The following is a 21,484-nucleotide window of genomic DNA, read 5'->3' on the forward strand; positions in this document are numbered from 1 at the left end:
TCTACACCTTAGGCAACTCCACTGGCTTCTGATACGCGTGCATGCACACTTTAAACTTCTCACCCGCACCTACAGGCACTCCACAACACTGACACTGACTACCTGAGCAGCTGCATTAATTTCAACTACCTTCCAGACACCTCCGCTCTTCAGATCCCTTACTAGCCCACACCTAACGCACAAAAAAGCGAAGCAGGGAGATGAGCCTTCTTGCACCTGGCCGCTAAAGCCTGGAATGGCGTGCCACAACACATCAGAACCTCCTCCTTTCTTATTGACTTTTGCAAGAAGCTAAATACCTGGCTTTTTGAGTAAGCCCCCAGAGCTGTCCTGACAAACCAGCTACATAGCGCATTGATACCCTCACATGTGACTAGTATGCTATGAAAACACTGATGAATAACAAACAGAATCAAAAAGTGTGGCAACAAAGAATAGCAAATAAAGAGTCATGATACCTTTGAATCTACAGATTATTTATCTAACATAATTAATATAGCTAAAAAAGCCATATGCACCACATGTGTTACAAATATATTTGAACAGTTCAAAATTTGATGGACTGGATGATTCGTTGATTGATAGAGTGTTTGACAGTTCATCTCACTATATCAGCACTGGTCTAGAACCATAATGTTTACATCTGTTGGCATGAAACATGATCAAGTTAACACTTTATCCCCATGCATTTCTGGATAGACTGATAGAAACACTATTAATAACATCCTAGAATTTTATAGTGATCATCGATCTGTCAAACCTTTTACACTTTTTATTGACAGTGACAAGATACAGATAACGTTTGCTGGCAGATGTGCTTAATTTTTAGACTCTCAAAGAGAGTGAATGGTTCTGTGATTCATCAGATTACGGACAAAGCAAAGTGAACTATTGTAATGTTTTAAGTAAAATATCTAATTCTGTTTTCTATTTTAGAGCAATTTATGAAGAGATTGACAAGTACCTCTTTAATACAGAAGCCAAACAAAACACGGAATGCTAAAAGAACAGGTAAAGTATTTTTTCTGCAGATCAGAATACAAAAATCTCCTCTGTTTCACCAATATGTTTTCTTTAAAGATTGGTGATTGTTCCTGCTGAACTCCCGTAAATGGAAATGCATGTCCTTCTTCATCAAGGTACTGGAAAGCTTTGATAGCGCTGAAGCAAACAGGAACGAAGTTGATACTTGTTAGACCTGTCAGCCTTCGGGTGGTCTCCACTCCCCCACCAAACTTTTAGCCTTCCTTCTCCATTATTCTGATGTCGTTTTTGCTGACCTTAAGGCTTTTGAGCACTTTACCACTGCCAACCAGTGCTAAAGTGCATGTGATCTTGCCTCTAAAACATGGTAATATTGGCTCATACCCAATTGGCATATTACACTTTGCCTATAAATCCCCAGTACAGTGCAGTACATGTCCCGAGGGCCTGTAAATTAAATATTACTTATGGGCCTGCCCACTAAAGTATTTAAAAAAAAAGACCAGACGTGAGTCTTGTGCTCACTGTGTCACTAAGACCAAGCTGTACCTGGCTGATGAGCCGATAACTAGGGAAAAACCAGTCTTGGGTTGCTTGCGTTCCAGTTCAAGGAGGACCTGGCTTGGTAGTTCATGCTGGACTGCTCCAATTGGAGCAGTGTCAAGATTGATTTGCATATAGCTAGGTCCAAACTGAGATTTCATGGCTTTCTAAATAACTGTGGAGTGGGATGCAGCTTGATTAATTACAAGTGGCTGAGATTAATTCAAGCATTCCATCCATCAAATTTTTGTATACTAGTGGGACTGGTGGCCTGCAGCACTAATTGTGCGACCTACTTAAGTAGCCCTTTAAACATGTCTCAGGCCTGCCATTGCAAAGCCTTTGTGTGCAGTTTAAACTGCCTTTTTGAACTGTTAAAATTAACATTTTGCCCAGCCTGATAGTTTTTTTTAATACATACAAGTCATCCCTAGGGTAGGACCTGTACAGCCCAGGGGGCAGGGTGCAATGCATTAAAAGAGCAAGACATGTACTTTTAAGTTGTATATGTCCTGGTAGTGAAAAACTCTTAAATCAGTTTTTCACCACTGCAAGGTCTGTCTCTCCCACAGGATAACATTGGGATTACCTTATAAGGTATTTTATCAGTGTAATTTCCAAATGGGAAGATATAACTGGTGCAAATTTGGTGTGTCTAGAATCCTAATTTAAAATCCTGACTCACTGGGTTCTGAAGTCGGATTTTAAATTACTATTCTGAAAATACCACTTTTAGAAAGTTGGCATTTTCTTGCCTTGGACAATTGGTACCTGCAGTCTGTCTCTGGTTACATGACAGGGTGTAGTTGGCAGTTGGTCTTTTGTGCATTCATCCTAGACAGCCACACACAGTGGGAGCTTAGGTGTGACTGAGTGAGAAGGACTTGAACTGCATCTCTATAAAACCCAGAACACAGATTGGCTCCAAGGGCTAGTTGGCTGGCCTCCTGATCTGACGCCTCAGGGACATAAGAGGCTTCCATCAACCTTGCACCTTGCGTCCTTAAGTCTACCCTGCTAAGTGGTTCCACCCCAGTCTTGTTCCTAAGGTTCTTGCAGGTGTAACCAATGTATTTTCTCTAATGAGCTGCGCATCCCTGAGTAGAACCGAAGCACCTCCTCTGCTGAGTTGAGCCTAACTGAGCAGAACCTACACATTGTCACTGCTGCGTGGATTGGACCCATTGAAAAGACCAACAATATCTCAGCAGTCCTTGGATCCAACTCATCGCACCGACAGCGCTACACTTCCACACTGCAGGTACCTGCATCTCTTGTTGATGGCAGCCTTGACGATGATGCTGGACTCCGCATCAGCCTGGCAGCTCTTTTCGGAACTGACACATCATCAGGTACTGCAGCATCCCTGATACTGGACTTCACATCGCAAGCCCAATCAATGGGATCCTCAGTGACACCGCAACAGGACCTTGCACTGCAGTCTCGCTGCATCTCGGATCTGATGCATCACTTTGGCTGTGTGTTGCATCTTCGATGCATATCCACGCAACGTTCCACTACCAGTATTTAAGACACTCTGTTCAGTGGGCCTAACTGGGTGCCTCTATCTAGCCTGTGCTCCATCACGTTCGGCCTGGTCCTGGGCGACCAGATATCTCCAGTTGGCGCTTTGTGCTTTTTGGTGCTATTTTCACTAAAACCTTTACCATTTAATATCTCCGGCTCTATTAATTGCACTCTTGTCATTCTGGTCTTTATTTATTAGAAGTTATTCTATTTGTCTAAATCTGTTGTGTGCTCCTTTTGTGGTGTGTTTAAACTGTTGTACTGTTTGAAGTGCTACACAAATACTTTAAAGATTGCCTCTGAGTTAAGCCTGACTGCTCTGTGCCAAGCTACCAAGGGCGTGAGCACAGGTTCATTTGGTAATTCGCATGTGCCTTACCCTGACAAGGATTGTGGTTGCTGTTTATCTTTATTTTTGCAATTATTAATCATTTAAGGCATTGAGTGTCAACTGGTATCTTACATCAGACACTCTAATTTGTTCAGTTAACGGAAATACTGCAACTATATCTCACAAAGGAATCCAGTATCACAAGACCACTTCATCCCCCACAATTAAAGTGGGAACACTACAGTTTAGAATTTCAACACTCCCTTGTAAACTCGACAGCTGTTATAGTTCAATTGCTTCCTTTGGTCACAGAGAACTTTCACTAAACTATTGCATCCAATAGCCAAACATCCTCCAGCAGAGAAGCATGCTTACTAAATAGATTTTAACCTTTGAAATCACTTAAGGACATTGGTCCAATCCTTGTGCAAGGCTTATCTAATAGATGAATCTGGGTATAATGCCTGAACACACTTCCAAAACTGGCTGCACTAGCACAATAGAGGTTTCAGTGCCACTGTGTGAAATCTTAAACAGGAGGACTGGGATACACAGCTGATTTTAAAGAAAACTTCAACTATGTCAATAATTTAGGAATCCTTAGTTAATCTATACTGAATGAAATGCCATCCTGCGCACACCTTCTTTTTAAGAAAAATTCTATGAAAACCACAGAAGTGCTTCACAAACCGATAAGGTGTCCCCACAAAATAAAAGAAGCTAAAAGATTCCCTCCAAGATGAGTGTCGACATTCCGCTGTCAGTATCTGTAAAAGAATACATATCTGAATCAACCAGAAAAAGTGGCAGTTCCCCCAGCATCCTCAGGTGTGGCATGATGCTCAAAAGGGCCCATCTTGAGGAACCACGGACTATGATTACTACTACAGTACAAAGCATCAGAGTCGCCAAATGGAGGGAAACAATTGGGTAAAGTGACAGCAGGGAAAATAAACTTTTAAGGGCAAAATATGAGCAGGAATATCTGCCTCTGTCTACTCGGGGGGTAACACAGGCCCCTGGGGCGCAGGGAGCCCTCAACCCTCCAGGGCCCCCCTAACTCCTCAAGGTGCCCACAGTCAGCCAGGGACTAAGGAATTTCTGAGAGATATGGGAAATTCAAGGCCTCTTCACATTCTGCAATGGGGCCGATCATTTTGAGTTCCACCACTGCTCTCTATTATTGTAGCTTCCTGTTACAATGGGCCGCCTCCCACCTTCACTGTAGTACTCCTAACTTCCTGCCAATCAGGCGGCGGACATTTATTGGACCAGTTAAGGCTCAATGTTTATTCTGCTGTCCCAAGAGAACGGAGTATTGTTAGTTGAATGACCTTATCACATGATCCATTGATCCTGACAAGATCACAGGAAGCGACACCACTTAGTGTTTTAAAAAATCTTCAGTAGGTACAACTTCACGACCAAAGGTTATTTTTACCTAAAGGTACCATAGGGTGTGGTGCCTTCTGTTGTTGAACACCACTCATTAATCCACTGAACACTTGTGAGATTACAAAATTCCACCATGTTCCTATTTAATTTACATGGCTTGTCTCATGGATAATGTCAAACAACAAACTCTAATCAGGGAGTTGCAGAATTAGCTCTGAAAAAGGCAATAAGTCTGTCTGCTTCATCAATGAGATGTCAGCTAATCTACTCTCTGATCTTTGTAGGGAAGTGGACTTTAGGGAAATTTCAGCCCATCATAAATCTAAAGTCTTAATTTCTAGATCATGAAAATTCTCTTAAAAGTAGACTTTACAGTGCATCATTTCTTTGATTTCTGCAGATGGACGAATGATAAATCTTTAGTATGCTTATTTGTATATACCGCTCGCAGCTGTGTGCAGAGTTCGTGACTTTGATCTTAACACCCTGTTCGTTTGCCTACAGAAGTGGTGGAGTGGAGCTTTGGTCATTTTACCGTGGCCGAGGAGAGTGTGAGGCGCTTTCAACAGGGGCCGGGACTGCGAGACCCAGGGTTCCGCGCAGGATCAACGCAGCGCACCTGGAGTCTCTTCCCGCCCCCTGCTCCTCCCCGTTTGCCTTGCCTGGCTTGCCCCTTCATAACAGCTCGCGGCCCCCGCTTCGCGGGAGCCGCTCGCAGCTGTGTGCAGAGTTCGTGACTTTGATCTTAACACCCTGTTCGTTTGCCTACAGAAGTGGTGGAGTGGAGCTTTGGTCATTTTACCGTGGCCGAGGAGAGTGTGAGGCGCTTTCAACAGGGGCCGGGACTGCGAGACCCAGGGTTCCGCGCAGGATCAACGCAGCGCACCTGGAGTCTCTTCCCGCCCCCTGCTCCTCCTATAAAATCGTGCCCCTGACGCATAGCGGGACGCGTGTGCGGGACGCCGGACGAAGCCCGGACAAAGGGCGGACAGTCTTAGACAGTCCGAGACAGGATGAGACTGGACTGGACACGCTACTCAGCCCTTACTGTCTTCGTTTTGCGTGGTTTGCAGTAAGACTATTCATACTTGTTTCTACTTCTTGGATATACCGTCATCCATTATAACATTGTTGTTATTTGGTTATTATCACTAGTTCAAGAAGAATGCCTAAAAAGAATTTAGCGGCGGGAGGTAACTCAATAGAAAACTATATGATACAAGTAGTCTCTAAGATTAACAACGAGAGGCGCGAATCCTTAGGTCTTAGCCTGTCCCCTAACTTATCTCCCCTAAGCCCTTCACCTGATTCACCCTGGATTGATAAACCTTCTCAGGTCGAGGGAAGTGCAGTTTTAGACTCTGATACCTTAGAACATGGCATTTCAAACCTGAGTACTCGTACAACACAGGGCCAAGACATAGCTCGGGCTAATGACTCGGAATGTCAGGTAGTTGACACTGATCAAGACCAAGATCAAATTGTGCAGGAGAGTGAGCAGCCAAATAATGAAGCTGATCCCCCAGTTCTAGATCATGCGCCACGTGCCATCAGAAAATGTAGAAAAACTCAGTTATACCGTGGTGGAGTTCTTTTAGGGAAGAAGAGGGTTGCGTCACCCGTGAGAAGTAGGGACAAAAGCAGGGGGATAATAGAAGAACCCGAGAAGTATAATGTGGATGAGGAGTTATTATCAAGATTAGCTGATTTAATTGACACTAAACTTAAAATCTTAATTAAACCAGTAGTGACCAAATTGGACAAGCTAACTGCTGATATAAAGAAACTAGGTGCAGATCAAAAAAAGTTAGTAGAAGCTGTGTCTAATATATCAGACACAGTTACCAGCCTAGCTCTACCCGTAAAAGAGGCTCTTTTTCCTTCATCTGAGGGAGGCACTACCTCAAACACTATACACGCAAATCTACAGGAACAGTCCTCAACTACAGCGACACATCATTTACTGCCAGGAGATACACTACCCCCAATTCCGCCTGTAATACCTGCACCTACTATAGAAGAAGTTATGGTACAGTTTCTGGAAGATGCGGCTCCATTAGTACTGGTATTGGCTAACGTCCCCCCACTAGCCCCAGACCAATCAGAATCCCCCCCGGCAGTAACAAGTAAGGCCCTGCACTGGTTATCAGGCAATATGCAGCTGGCCCCGTGGGGGAAACAACAGCTAGCTGGTGACATTAAGTCAGCCAGAAGGGTCCCATGGATAGGTCAAAACCCTAAAAAATTCAAGGGTGACTGCATTATTATAAATTTTGCCAATTCTGCAGTTTTACCAAACATCCTGCCAAATATTTTGCCGCCGCAGTGCAGAAGAGGTACCATCATTCCTCTCACCCTAGAATTTTTCGGCAAAAAACAGCGGAGCATGTCCTATCCTAAGCCTACCCATAATTTCACCAGGCCTATATGGCCAGCGACATCTAATGGCTGGGGTTTTGAGGTACCAACTAATAACTGGGGGTATAGTCAGGATAGAAGGGAACGTCCAATACGACCACCCCCTCCAGATCAATATTACTCTACTCATTTTAATAATCACTTTAACATCCCCATCTCCAATAGGTATGGCATCTTCTCAGATGAGGGGGGACTGGATGGGGTGGAATGACTACCTGACATATCTTCTAACCTCCTCCCCACCGACCGATTGCCAGAAGTTACAGACTTTGGAGATATTCTACAAGGGTTAGAACCGCAAGGCAGTAAGGATGGGGGTTTGGTTGGCTGGAATCAGGTTTACCCACTGATATAAACCCAGCCTGTCCTCCAGCTTGTTCTTCGGCTAATCCCGGGACAGATGGGGTACGCTGCTGTACAGGCTTAACACCTACCACTCAAATTGTATGTGGAAATGTGGCTATAATACAACATGAACCAATTAAATATAAGGAGGGGCTATTATCCTGGAATATAGCTGGACTGCAGGATAAATTGTTTAATATAGATTGGTTATCCTTTGTTAAAAATTACCCCGTTATATGCCTCCAAGAAACCTGGGCAGTGGGGAAAAATATACACATTGACGGTTATGAGAGTTTTATAACTTCGGCAGTTCCTTCACCTAGTGGTAGAGCTAAAGGGGGTTTGGCAATCTTTGTTAACTTATCACTAATATGCCTTAAAACTGTACATCACTCTGGCAATAATAATATTCAGGTTGTCGAATTTAAGAGGGGCAGTACAAGTTTTGCTCTGATCAACTTTTATAACGCAGTGAGTCAGTCTGGCGATTGCAATATGGAGTCATTGCGTGAATTCCTAAGGGCCAAAGATGATTCCCTTCCCCGCCTTAAGATAATAGCGGGTGATTTCAACACTCATTTATGTGGGAATCCTAGCCTGAGTCCTGTTGGTCATTTGGGTTGTAACAATCTGGAAGGAATACACTTTGATCACTCGCGAAGGGGTTCATGTTTAAATGACTTAATGAATGAATATAACCTTTTCACTGCTATGTCAATAGTTGAGGAACAAACTGTATTTTCAACCCCTACTTTTAAAGGTCACGCAACAGGGTCATATATAGACCATATTCTATTATCGGCAGAATTTGTTAATTTTGTTGGGGATTTTTCGATTATTTCAAGCATTTTTAGCGATCACAATCCTTTATGTATCACTATGGGTGTGAACTTACTCGAAAAACATAACCCTCGAGAGGACTGTGGTACCACTAAATGTATTAATGGTAAGCGACGCTTAAAGTGGTCAATGGTGGACTGTAAGCAATTTTATTTTTCTATCAACAATGTATGCCATCATGATCTGATAATATGTACATCTACTGCTTCAGCACCATTACAAATTCTGACGTCTTTTAATGAGATTGCTAAAAAGGTGGAGTCACTTTTAACGTTACCTGCTAAGAGGATAGCTAACTCATCCAATAATCCAAAATGGTTTGACAGCAACTGTTCGAAGGCCAGTCGCGAGCTCAAGAAAGCATTAAAAACAAACCAGAGAGATCCTTCAACCATCAGGGTGTTGCGGGCTGAGTACAAAAAGTCTCTTGCCATTCGCAAACGTGCTATTAAGAAAAGCGTTTGGGAGTCCTTGTTAGATCCAGAGATACTAAAAAATAGCTCTAAGTTCTGGGAGATCATTAACAAGCCCTTATTTGATCATCCCAGTATTTCAAGTACAGGCACCAAAATCCCAGAAGAAGTTTGGATTAACCACTTCAGTTCCATTTTTAAAGGTAATGGTTCCCAGGTACAATGCAGTCTAAAAGAAATTAGTGAAAAATCCCTGTTCTTCACAACTGATGAGGTAATAAAGGGCATAGAAGGCCTATCAAACAACAAGGCCCCAGGACCTGACGGTCTCCCTCCTGATCTTTTTAAATCTTGTATAACACTCTGGGCACCGGTCCTTACAGCTGTACTTAATGCTGCTGTGCTTTGTGGATGCCCAAAATCATGGGGGGTATCCACTATTGTGCCTATTTTTAAAAAAGGAGACCGCAGTAGCCCTGCCTGCTATCGACCAATATCTTTAATAAACTCCGTGGTTAAAGTTGTGGGAGGAGTAATTTTGAACAGATTGGTCAGATGGTCAGAAGAAAATAATATAATATCTTCAATCCAGTATGGATTCAGGCCTGGTCATTCTACGATTTCACAATGTTTAAACTTATACCTCATCATCGCGAAGTATACTAAGGCTCGAAGAGGAACGATCCATATGGCGTTCATGGATCTTTCCTCGGCTTTCGATTGTGTGAGCCGGGGGAAGCTCTGGGACGCCATGCTAAAAATGGGTGTGGATCCAAACTTAGTTGATTTGTTAGATGATATGCACTCGGACACCAATGCAAATGTCAGATTCACCCAAGACCTGAATGTGACCAAAGACTTTGGGGTGCATCGTGGTGTCCGACAAGGCTGCATCCTGGCCCCATTCCTTTTTAACTTATACATAAATGATCTGGAAGAGCATCTTTTAAGCACCAATACGGATTATCCGTACATAGGCCGTAGGGGGCTGCCAGTCCTTTTATATGCGGATGACGCAGTTCTCCTATCAAGAACAGCAAACGGACTACAAATCTTACTAGACTCCTTCCATTCTTTCATGACCTCAAGAGAGTTAAGCATTAATAACTCTAAATCATACATAATGAAGGTCGGACAGGGAAATAAAAAAGTAAACTGCCTAAATGTAAATGGTGTACGTATTCCTACTACACATACATTTTCCTATCTCGGGGTCCTCTTTGACAGTCAATTAAATTGGGGACCCGTGATTGAAAAAAAGAAGGGAGAAGTCACTAGGGTAAACGCGGCAATAATGGACTTTTCTAAGAAAGTGGGCAATAGTCCAGTTGCCGCCTTGCTCCAACTTTACCAAGCAAAAAGTGTCTCCACAGCGTGCTATGGAAGTGAAATTTGGGGTTATGTTCCTCCGGATCCCTTACAGACTGTTGAAAATAACTTCTTGAAATTAGTATTAAGGGTTCCCAGGGGCACGGCCAACTTCTCCGTGAACGAGGAACTGGGGGTTTCCTTCGTAAGTGACAAGATTGCTGTTAATCCCATGTTATGCTGGATGAATTGTTGGTTAAATGATAACATTCCACTAACCCAGCTTATTTTAAGAGAGTCACTCACATGGGACAACAGGATGAAGGTTCCCTGGTTAAAGTATCTTTATAAGTGCTTTGCTGATCTAGGTCGCCCTGAACTCTTTTTATCCCCTGAATCGATCACTAAACAGGATGTTATAACGGTCAAGAAAGCTTTTATTGATCTTAAAATCCTAGATAGGGAATCACGTGAGCTAAAAAAAGAAAGTGTTCGTAATCATGTATTAGTAAAAAGCACCTTGCTCATGGAACCCTATTTATCCTGGCAATTGTCCAGTTATGACCGTTTCTTACTGATCAGGTTCAGGTTTAATCTGTTTCATTTTCTGCTGGCTGTACCTAGGGGATCTCATCGTGGACAAGTGTTGCCGGCTTGCGGCTGCGACGATATGTCTCCGCAAGACCTGGCACACTTTCTTTTCTTTTGTCCCTTTTATACTGTACCGAGGAATCTATATTTAAAACCCTGTCTGAAAAAACTAAATTTTATACAATATCGTCCTGCACTGCACTTTTTACAGCTATTAAGTTGTGAATATACCTTGTATCTATGTAGTTTTTTAAAATTGGCAGTAAAATTTAGAAATAGTATGGAAGGATAAAAATAATATATGAATTGCTATTACCTCTTTTTTATAATGGACTCCACAAAATACTCTGAATGCTTGTTGTATATTTGTCTTCACCTGCTTATCTTACAACTGTATTTTATCTTTATGTATTAATGTGTTCTTTCTAAATGTAGTGTAAATGCTTTTATGGTTGTCAATTCGCACAACCGAATAAAGTTTACTGACCTGACCTGACCACTCTTTCCAAATCACCACAAGGTTCTTTGTAGGAATTCTTCATTGGCAGTTTCAGGTCCCAACGTTTGGACTAGAGATTCCACCAAGAGTATTCACTAAGCTGTTGGCTCCTGTACCATCTCTTTTTCACAACAAGGGAATCATGGTGTGTTTCTCCCTAGATGATTGGCTGATCTCCTTTCCTTCAAATTCAAAAAGACACAACCAGGGTCTGTCCTCTACTAGTCAAACACAAACTGACCCTCAGGACCTAGAATTCATGGAATAATTGATGTATGCTGCAATGTCCCTTCCAAAAGCTGTTTTTCTTCTTGTTTTCAAAGCACAAGTATAAGAAAGGCTTATAGGTCAGCATTCCAGCCCGATCTGGGGCTGGTACTATCCTGGGGCAACATAGTAAGCCTCGGTCTTGAGGAGACTCCGTTGAGTTGTCTGCTCACTTTAAGGTAACAATATTTTGAGTTATCTTTTTCTGTATATGTCTGCTGGCCCCCTGTGTATTAATGGCACCATGGCCCCAGGATTACGGCCTTCCTATACCAATACCCAGTTCAACCTGAGAAGATATTCAACAATGACTTCTTTCCCTAGATATAACAAAGATGCTCCACTTTCTCTGTTTCCTCCAGTGGTTTTGTACCACAGCCACTCACAAACTAGGATGGGGAGCAACTTTAGAAACCCAATCAGCTCAGGATAGGTGGCTTCCAGAGGTAACTGATGTCACACTACTGCTCTCTGCTTTGGTTTGATCCTCTTCTGCAGAGATAGGGGTTATATTTTGGACAGACATTACAGTCACACAGCCTATCACAAGAATAGTTTGGATGGGTCTCAGGGTTTAGCATCTTTTGCCTTTCAAACAAGGAACTGAGCAAAACACCATCTAATGTTTCTCTTTCAGGGTGTTCAGACATTGTGGTAGCAGACCAGCTAAGCAGAATCTTTTCTCCTTACCATGACTTTTGTCTAGCTTGCCACATCTTTTTAAAGATAAGAAAGCATTTAGGACCCCTGCAATCGATTTATTTGCCACCTCCAAGTATGCTCTTTTTCTGTATTTTGTTTCTGGACGCAGAAGATTGAGAGGTGGATACTCGGATGTCTGCATGGGGTCCACTACTCTTTTCTATTCTACCATTCCATCTGATTCACACATTTTTAACGTGCCTTTGAAGGAAAAAGGTGGTATGTATTTTAGTGGCTTGCTGTCCCAGACTCAAGGCTAGGCTCCAGAGTGGATCTTCCCTCAAACTGTTTGGCCTATTCCCTGCCAGTCCTCCTGCCAGTGAATGTGTTTATCAACTTGGCTGTAGGCTGTTGAGAGGTATGGTTTCAAGAATCTAAACCTTCATTCCCAGAGGCAGCCTAAGTACAAAACTCTTATCTGCAGTTTAATCAATGATCTTGTGATTACCACTAAGCATTGTTTTCTTCATGACATTTAAGCATAGCCTTAGACCATTCGAATTAAACCGAAGTTGTGTGTCCAGCTTTACAAGGTGGATATAATCAGGTTTTAGAATCATCCACCCTTCGTGCCCAATGTTTAGCAATGAAGGCAATCAGATTTCCTGAGTGGGGTCTTTCTAAGAAGGAAAGTCTAGGCTCCCCGTCAACAAGAGGATATCCTTCAAGCTTCTCATCCATGCACACAAGGCATTCCACAAGACCGGCCCAGCCTACCTCAACAGACGACTTTCCTTCTACATCCCCAACCGCCAGCTCTGCTCCGCCGACCTCGCACTCGCCACCGTCCCTCGCATCTGGAGAACAACCACCGGCGGAAGATCATTCTCCCACCTTGCCGCCAAGACCTGGAACACCCTCCCATCGAGCCTACGAAGGACCCAAGACCTGCTGACCTTCAGGAGGCTACTCAAGACCTGGCTGTTTCACCAGTAGCGCCCCCACCTCCCAGCGCCTTGAGACCCTCGCGGGTATGTAGTGCGCTCTACAAATGATTGATTGATTGATAGGCAGGAGATTACAGAGTGTTTTTTCTCTTCAGTGACCTCCTGTTAGACTAACCATTGCTACATTGGATTTACACCTAGTTTTTACTGCTCTTCAATTCTCTCCCTTTCGACCCCTTGTGGAAATTGACCTTACGTTTTTACCACTATTTCTCCCTGGCTCCTAGATTTGGAGAACTGGGGTCTTTATCTATTAGGTCTGCATATTTACGAATATACTGTGACAGATTACTGTTACATCCGGGACCAGGTTTTTATCCCAAATTGATTTCTTCCTTTCATCATGATCAGGGTATCTCTGTTACTTCTTTTTTTCTTGTTGACATCTTCACCTGCAGAGCTGGCTTGGTATATGTTGAATGATATCTGAGCTGCTTGTCTTGTAAGAGTACTTGATTACAGTCCCTTGGGACCTTTACGGGTGAGTAGCTGTGCTATATAAATTCCTGATTGATTAATTGAAGGTGAGAATCTCTTGGAAAATGTTGGGGTCTTCTGACAAGGATATAAAGCTTCTTTTTCAACCTAGCACAGTTGAATGGACAATCGTATATACCCTTCAATGATTTTCTTTCCAGGTTCTGATTCAGTAATATCTACTCAAGGAATGGCTGCATCATGGACCAAGGCCTGTCGTGATGGGGTTAGTGTGACTCTCTTTGTGGGAGGACATATAATTGCTCTATTCTATTTTTTGATTTCGCCATATAAAAATATAAGTGGGACAGTTTAACCCATTAATGGGACCAGATACACTGGGCAGGTTGTCAGAATGTCAGATGAGTGCATCCGCAAACAACTCTTCTACCGAGAACTCACTGAGGGAGAGCGCTCCCACAGAAGACAAAAGAAGCGGTTAAAGGGCACACGGACAGCCTCCCTGAAGTCCCTCGAGATCAACACTGCCACCTGGGAAACCCTTGCACTAAACCATCCAGTGTGGTGCCGCCTCATTCATAAAGGCTGCCAAACCTCTGAGGCAAGACGTACTGCTGAGGCTCAATGAAAGCATGATCTGCGCAAGCCCAGAGCTGCCCGCACATCACCAACAGTGTCATCACATGTCTCCCTGACTTGTGAAAAGACATTTCACGCCCAAATCAGACTACTTATCATCTTCGGACGCACAGAGCCGGATCAACCAATCAATGAGGTGTTGAACTCTTCATGGACAAAGGTTGGCTGAACATTAATGATTTTATGTAATGCCCAAGGGGCATTTTCCTGATGTGTTGATTTCACTGGCTACCATATCCCCTTGCAACAATATTTATCAAGGTACAGAGTATTGTGTTTTGTAGATTAATAACCAAATCACAGGGCTGAAGACTTTGGCAAGAATCATAGCGTCTTCCAAGGATGGTGTGGTGGTGATATCCAGAGAAGCAGCGAACCAACATTGAAGGCCCCTGGAACAGGAGGCATTGGATCATGAAGGTTTTTTTTTTGACAAACACAAGGATCACTATAACAAGTGGCAAGAGGATGAAGGGTGGAGCCTCCCATAAAGAGGCTGGGTATGGCTTGCTCTAACTACTACAAACTCGAATAGGAGAAGTTGAAGAGGGAAAAGGGAAGGCCATCAACAGGAGTATTTTGGAACCAAACCATAGGAGGTGAAATATCTGCAACCATTTGTTTTCTCCATTTTTATATATCCTAAAGGGTCTTATGTATTCCAGAAACCAACCTATAGGATAAGACAAGAAGGGCTGATAAAGAAAGACAGGATCCCATCCAGAACAAAGGAATGACTGTCTTTGAACCCAATCCAGTGAGGAAGGAAAAATGAAAAGCTGCACTTATTACCTGCAAATGCTCTGACGCAGATGTAGCAGCAGTCAGTTGGCGCTGATTAAAGTTTACAAGGCCAAGGAGAACCAGTGTGGTTGTGGATTTAGAGCACGACTAATGAATCTGTTGCATTTATACCACAGACCTAACAAGAATTCCCACAGGACACCTAATGACATGGGTTGCATGTATTGTGTGTGATAGTGGTTAGGCATTGTGAAGGAAGGAAACATACTTGATCGTTGGTCCTATCATGCTGTGCGTTGGGTCAGCCTGACCCTATAAAAAGGCGGATCCTAGGAGAGAGGTATTTAGCAGAAGTGCGAGAACTAATTAGTTCCTTGCAGTTATTAGACTGGCACAAATAAAGAGATCACAGGACATTTGTGGATGATTGGGTTTTCATGGATTTGCCACACCACTAGGCAGGAAGAAGGGAACTATATGGGTGTGGGTCTAGAACAGTGGTGAAGGAAAGTGTGAGTCATGCTGAGGGTGTGAGCCCAAGGCTGAGTTACCAGAGAGTCTTTGCCCCATATGCCTTGAAATCTTGCATTTCTGACCACAAAACCTAACGGAAAAATGTGGGTTACATTAATACAGCCCCAAAAGAGACGCATCAAAAGTTAAATGGACGCACGGCTGGTTAACATGCCTGGCACCTGCCATATGGCACAATAACTATATGACTTGAGCAGCAGGAGGCTCAATAACAGCCATCTCAATTCTCAAACCTGGGTGTAGTGGGGGATCAGAAGGCGTCGAGCAGAATGCTATCCTATCTGGAATCTAGCCACAGTGTTGGTTTAAATATTGGCCCCCCATGCAGGATGGGTAAAGGGCACACTTGTGTACTGCTGAGCCAGGAGAGGGCTCCAAACTGCCACAAAGGATCTGCAGAGAATGACAGTTCAGCTGATTCACAGCAGCTCCGCCATTGGAACAATTGCGTAAACTGTAAACAACTAGAGGCATATTTATTCATTTTTGATACAGGGCAGCGCAGAATGTCACTTTGCTACTGCATTAAAAGAAAAGGGCAGGAATGTGGTGTATCTATGAAATACAGCGCATTTCTGTTCTCTTCCACCACAGTGGCGCACAATTGGCTGCTTGTGCCAATACAGGCACCCTTGCACTATGGTGCAAGGGTGTCTGCATTGTAGGAATTGAGGTTTTTCATCCTTCTACGTGTGCTGCAGAATGTAGCATGCAAAGAAAGAGGAAAATGCGAGGAGAAATAAAGGTATATCTCCTCGTTATGCCTCCCCTTGGGAGGTGTATGCCTTTGACGTATTTCCAGGTTTACAAATCCTTATAAATCTGTAAATGCGTTAAAATCCATGGGTTTTGCATGGGAACACCCACTGCAACGACCATGGAATGCATCTTTTACGCCGACTAAGGCAATGCAGCAACCTGGCTGCTTTGCCTTGCTCCATATCTATGAGGCCATAAAAAGCCATGCAAAGGGGCTCTGCGTGTCCTCGTGGATATGGGTCTGCACTCTGCGTTGCCTGTGTGTCCAAAAAAGTGACGCATTGGCGGCGCAATGGGCATGTAAATAAGCCCCGTAGTTCTCTTCTATGATAATGTCTCCGAAAAGCATCCATTTCTCTGTGCATACTGATCAAGGTCCTTTAATGGGGGTAATTCTCATTTCTTCTACATCTGCAGGATAAGAGAAGAGGCTTGGAAATCTAGGCCCAGGTCAGTGTGCCATTTGCCTATGCTCTGGCCATGATTATTACAAGACTGACAGCCTCATGGATAAAGACACATTCGTTAATGAGATTCTCCATCAGCATAACTGAACATGTTTCACCCCATCTACCCTGAAGCAGCTAGACTTTGGGGTGAATTACACAGTGAACCTTGACAATAGTCATAAGTGAGAAGATGGTTGCTTGCATGCACTGACACTGGAAGTAGGTTGAATGCAAATTCAAGGTCACTCATAGCATTCCTAATCATCTTTGCAAGTTCCATTCACCTGGGATTACCAAAGCATTTGCAAACCTACTGGACATGCTTCAGAGTGTGCTTCCACCGCACCATCTGCTGGTGGGAGTCTGAAAATATAAGCCTAGGTTTTTTCATCTTAGTGAATGGTTGTGTTACATGCAGTGTAGCCTGTCAGGCAAAATCTAATCTGCACTGCCTTTAGAATGAACAAAGTGTTTTTGCATAATATGCATTTTGTTGGTGCCTATGCATGATTAGAGTAGGACTTTGTCATTCAAAGTCTAAATTAAACTGCCTTTAGAATTGCAAAAGTACCCAGCCCAGTTGCATGTGGCCCAGAATGCAGGTGAGAGTCGGTAAATGCAAGCCTGCATTCTTTTATCTCAAGGCTCTGCACTACTTAGCATTCAGCAGCATATATCCTTCAAGATCCTTTGCATTGTACTCTGTGTCATTTTTAGATCACGTCTAGACAGTGTTTGACCTGTCTCTTTGACACATGTTGTATATACTTTGTGGGCGTGCAGCCTGTTCACAGGCTTCCCATTTGCTGGCCCCATCGTCGCGCTCCTGTTCTCCCCGTTTGCCCATGCATGCATTTGTCATGACTCTTGCTGTGTTTAGCCCTCCCAGAGAGCAGGGACCAAGTACTATATAAATACACTGTTCACCATTTTAACATCTGTTCAGGAACTCCTTTTTTCTTTCTTAAAAAATAATTTACACAATCAGTCCTGTTTTCACTTGCTCGGAGCTTGCTGCGTCTCTGTAAACAGGCTTGTAAATCTTGCTCTTATATTTTCTTCTGTCACTGGTCTCCAGTGACAGCTGCGACTACTGCTGATTGTTTGGCTGGCATCAGCCAGCAGCTGCGAGGCCAGTGAGCCAGCCATCCAGGTCTCTTTGTTCCGGTTCCTTCTGCCAAAGCCTTCTTTCCTCAAAAGTTTGTGTTTATGACCAGGACTGCTTTGGTTTTCTCTCCACGTATGTGTAAAGCGATAAGAAGCCCCTGTACTTTGTTTGAAGGGGGCGGCTCTTGTTCTTTCCTACTGTTGCTTGACAGCAGCTATCATTAAATTCCCAAAGCGTCACGCATTGCTAGGAATGTTTGCCAGAGAAGCATTTTGTTTTCTTAGAAAACTTTGCTATTGTTGTTTTTAACCAGATCTGAATTTGAACCCGCTGTATTCCCACTGAGGTCTCGCTGTCCACAGAAAAAAACACAAGTTCTTCAAATTTGATTGTTTTATGAATTTATTTATTTATTATTTATTTGAAAACAAGATGCTATCTATGGCACGGAAGAAGGAAACTTAGCATGATTTTATTCAGGTTTTGTGGGCGGGCGGCCTACAAATTCGATGCAAGTCAAACCTGGTTCCACTGCCACCTCTGTTCCCCCAGATTTTAAGTCTTTATATATTGTGTATGCAGGGCTACAGTATATGTGACTATTAAATACTTCCTTTCGGTGCATGTGCATACATCAGTTCCAGCCAATCCGAAGATGACAGTGTCAGGCATGTATACTGGAACATCGCATTTTATTTTCTCTCGGTTTTCGTTTATTTCTGTGTATTTCATTGTCTTCTGCATTGCATCGCAGTGTTGGACTGAATGATGATCAGCATAACAACATAGCTTGTTCTTACTCACCCGTGCCCCCATGCTAGTTGTTTTTCTCGTCTTTTCAAAAAGCATACATTGTGATTTTGCAACGATAATACTTTAATTGCGCTCACTTGTTTTTGGTTGCCAGCTTTTGGTAGGGTAGATATTGGGTAGTAAGGAAAGGGAGCTATGTGGTCTTGAAGGTCCTTACACTAAAGCAGGAGTTACGTATGAACATTCTATTCCAAACCTTTTTATTTTTGTCCAAGGTAATACCGTATCATTTTCCCTCTAGGCTCAGTTTAACGGGCAAAAACAAACAAGCATTGGCATAGCCAATAGGTCTCGCCTTTGGGACCTTATAAGTGTTTAGCCATGTAACAGTTGCATAACTAAATACTTATAAGGTCCCAAAAGCAAGACCTATTGGCTATGCCAAGCTGCCGTGCGGCCACGAAAGTGATCGGGATCAAACATCAAAGCGACCGCGAAAGTGCAAGTAATCGCGGTCAAGCGCGGTGCGCGCGCCCGCGCACATGCACTGTAGCTCTAGGCTGGCCTGGTAGCACTTTTTGGAGCCCTCTCAAAAAGTTTCGCCAGACCAGCACATGCGCTGGGTCAGGCGAGACCTAAAAAGCGACACGAGAAGTCCTTGAATTAATCTCTGCCACTGATAGTTACACTGGGCTGTCATTACATGGAAGAGCTTCTTGGTCAGTTCTGTTCAGTGTGAGGCGAAGCTATTAAATCAGGACGCCCACCCCGCACCCAAACGCTCTGCTATGCAAACCTCGGAATATGAAATGAGGGTGTCGAAAGGCGGGGGGTAACGGGCATTAGCTGTTCTTGTTAACCTTCCCTCAAAACTAAAAGTTTTTTTTAAAACTGACCATTATTTGAGTAAAGATAGAGACTTTAGGCGGCAGCAGCTCTTGACATCACAGCTCACAGTATATAATCAAGCGCATGCTTTGTTATGTTGCAGAATTACAGGTTTAAAGCAAAGGGATCAGTAAAATCAAGCCATTCGGATAGCTCAGTGGGTTGAGTGCCTGGAGCAGGCATGTATGTGTAACATGGAACTCACAAGTATGAATTCCACTAAGGCAGAAGGTAACGTCTGTTCTGGAGAGGTGAAAAACATAAGTATCATGATTTTACTAGGTAATTTTGTCTGCACTCGTTAAAGGGAATTGACGCATTTCATATTATGTTTTGCTCTATATCAAACGGTAAATTTAATTTAGGATGCCTTGTTCATGTATGCCCATGGTTACACAAAGGAAAAGGAGTACCGGTGCATCAGCTGCGGGCGCTTTGGTGCTGCTTCTGCCTGGTTACAATTTATGTTACATTTACTCAAGGAGTATTTTGGCAAATGTGTGTGCTTTGTGACCTGCTCACTTGAAATTGCTGATAGTATCTCATGTCAGTATGGAAAAGTTGGAGGATTATTCGGAGAAAGGAGAACTGCAGAATTACACCCTTTCTCACCGCATTGACTTGGGGGACAAATGTGAGTTTGGAACTGAAAGGTATCCCCAGGTACCTGACCTTCATGAAGGTTGAAAAAGGGGTTCTAAGGTCAGAAGCCCAGAGGAAGAGTAATGAACTGGGCTCCCGCTCGCTCATAACTAGAACCGTAGACTTGGCTTCATTCAAGTACAGATAGCTCCCTTCATCCAGAGGAGCATTGTTTATGGAAGCTTAGATAAAACCGTATGCTTTTCTAGAATAATGTTTTATCATTTTCTTGTTTTGATTTCCCTTGAATGGCTTCAGCATCTCATGTTATGTTTGGACAGTACACACTCACCCAAGCCGTTTTATTCACAAATGCATCCATACGACGTTAAAGGATTATTTTGAAAGCCAAAAAACTACAATAAAGAAGCAAAACTATGTGAAGGAAAATACAGTTCCTTTAACTTATTCATGAACCTTTTATGTTTTTCTTTATTGCAGAACTATTCCAACTGATGGACAATGAAGTGCATGGTACAACTATAGCAACAACTAAGTTAAATCTAAAGAAAATGGAACTATTTTCAAAAATATTGCAGTCTAACCTAGCAACTCGTTTTTTAAAGGCCTTTTATTTTTAAGTAATGGGCACTATTCCTCCCATGTTGATGTTCAAGGTAATATATTGCACTGCCGAGACAAGATGTTCCTTTTTAGATGGTTTATAAACTAGAATGATGTGCTACCGGACTGCATTTTCATGGGTGAATTACATTTCATGCTTTGTGAAAAGCCAAGCAGATGACAGAGATCGAATACTATATTTGTTTGGTATGCACTATAAAGCAATATTTGAGTTCAATTTATGTTTGCCTTCTAGCAGACGAAAATTCTTTAAAAAACGTTATTGAAAACGTTATATAAAAATGTATGTAATAAAGTTGCTGTAAACTGCTGGTGACAAGTTTCAGACCGCACTGTAACATATTGCAGATACTTTCTTGAAGTGGTTTTTTAAAAATATATATTTTTAAACATTTGGATAGTAAAATGATTTATGTTGAAAATAATTTGCTTGTGACAAAAATGAGTTGTCGACCTGTCTCTTAGAACACGTTTGCTGATTGTCACATTAAATCTAAGTTGACCATGAAAGATAGTGACGTGAGGTTTATTGGTTCTGAAGCACACATATTCACATAAATGCAATGACAAAAAATACCACAAAACTATATCATTAAAACCAACAACAGAGCAATATAAAATAGACAAACTACCAAAAAGATAGGATAATATTGCAATTTAACCAGATTATCGTTATTCTAAGACCCATGGATCACATTTTACAAACACCCAAGGACATCAGAAATGGCACTTGGGTGATACTGACTGCAGACAAGATTGCCACTTCGAAGACGGGTATTTCTGAGGACTCGTTTCTGTGATGTCCTTTGGCGACGGAATATTAGGGACATAAATA

At 42.8% G+C, this 21,484-nt stretch overlaps 1 protein-coding gene across 2 annotated transcripts in view; it reads left to right on the forward strand.

Moving 5' to 3' along the window:
* Positions 1 to 21,159, forward strand: part of TOM1L1 (target of myb1 like 1 membrane trafficking protein) — a 665,925-nt gene extending 644,766 nt beyond the window's left edge. For both annotated transcript variants that reach the window (XM_085617158.1, XM_085617157.1), the window contains exons 16-17: positions 937 to 1,011; positions 20,506 to 21,159. In XM_085617158.1, the coding sequence (XP_085473284.1) occupies positions 937 to 1,003 (67 nt within the window). In that variant the 3' untranslated portion in view covers positions 1,004 to 1,011; positions 20,506 to 21,159. The remainder of the gene's footprint in view (positions 1 to 936; positions 1,012 to 20,505) is intronic.
* Positions 21,160 to 21,484: the final 325 nt, after the last annotated feature.

This window comes from Triturus cristatus, chromosome 7, assembly GCF_964204655.1.
Source record: "Triturus cristatus chromosome 7, aTriCri1.1, whole genome shotgun sequence".
Taxonomy (NCBI): domain Eukaryota; kingdom Metazoa; phylum Chordata; class Amphibia; order Caudata; family Salamandridae; genus Triturus; species Triturus cristatus.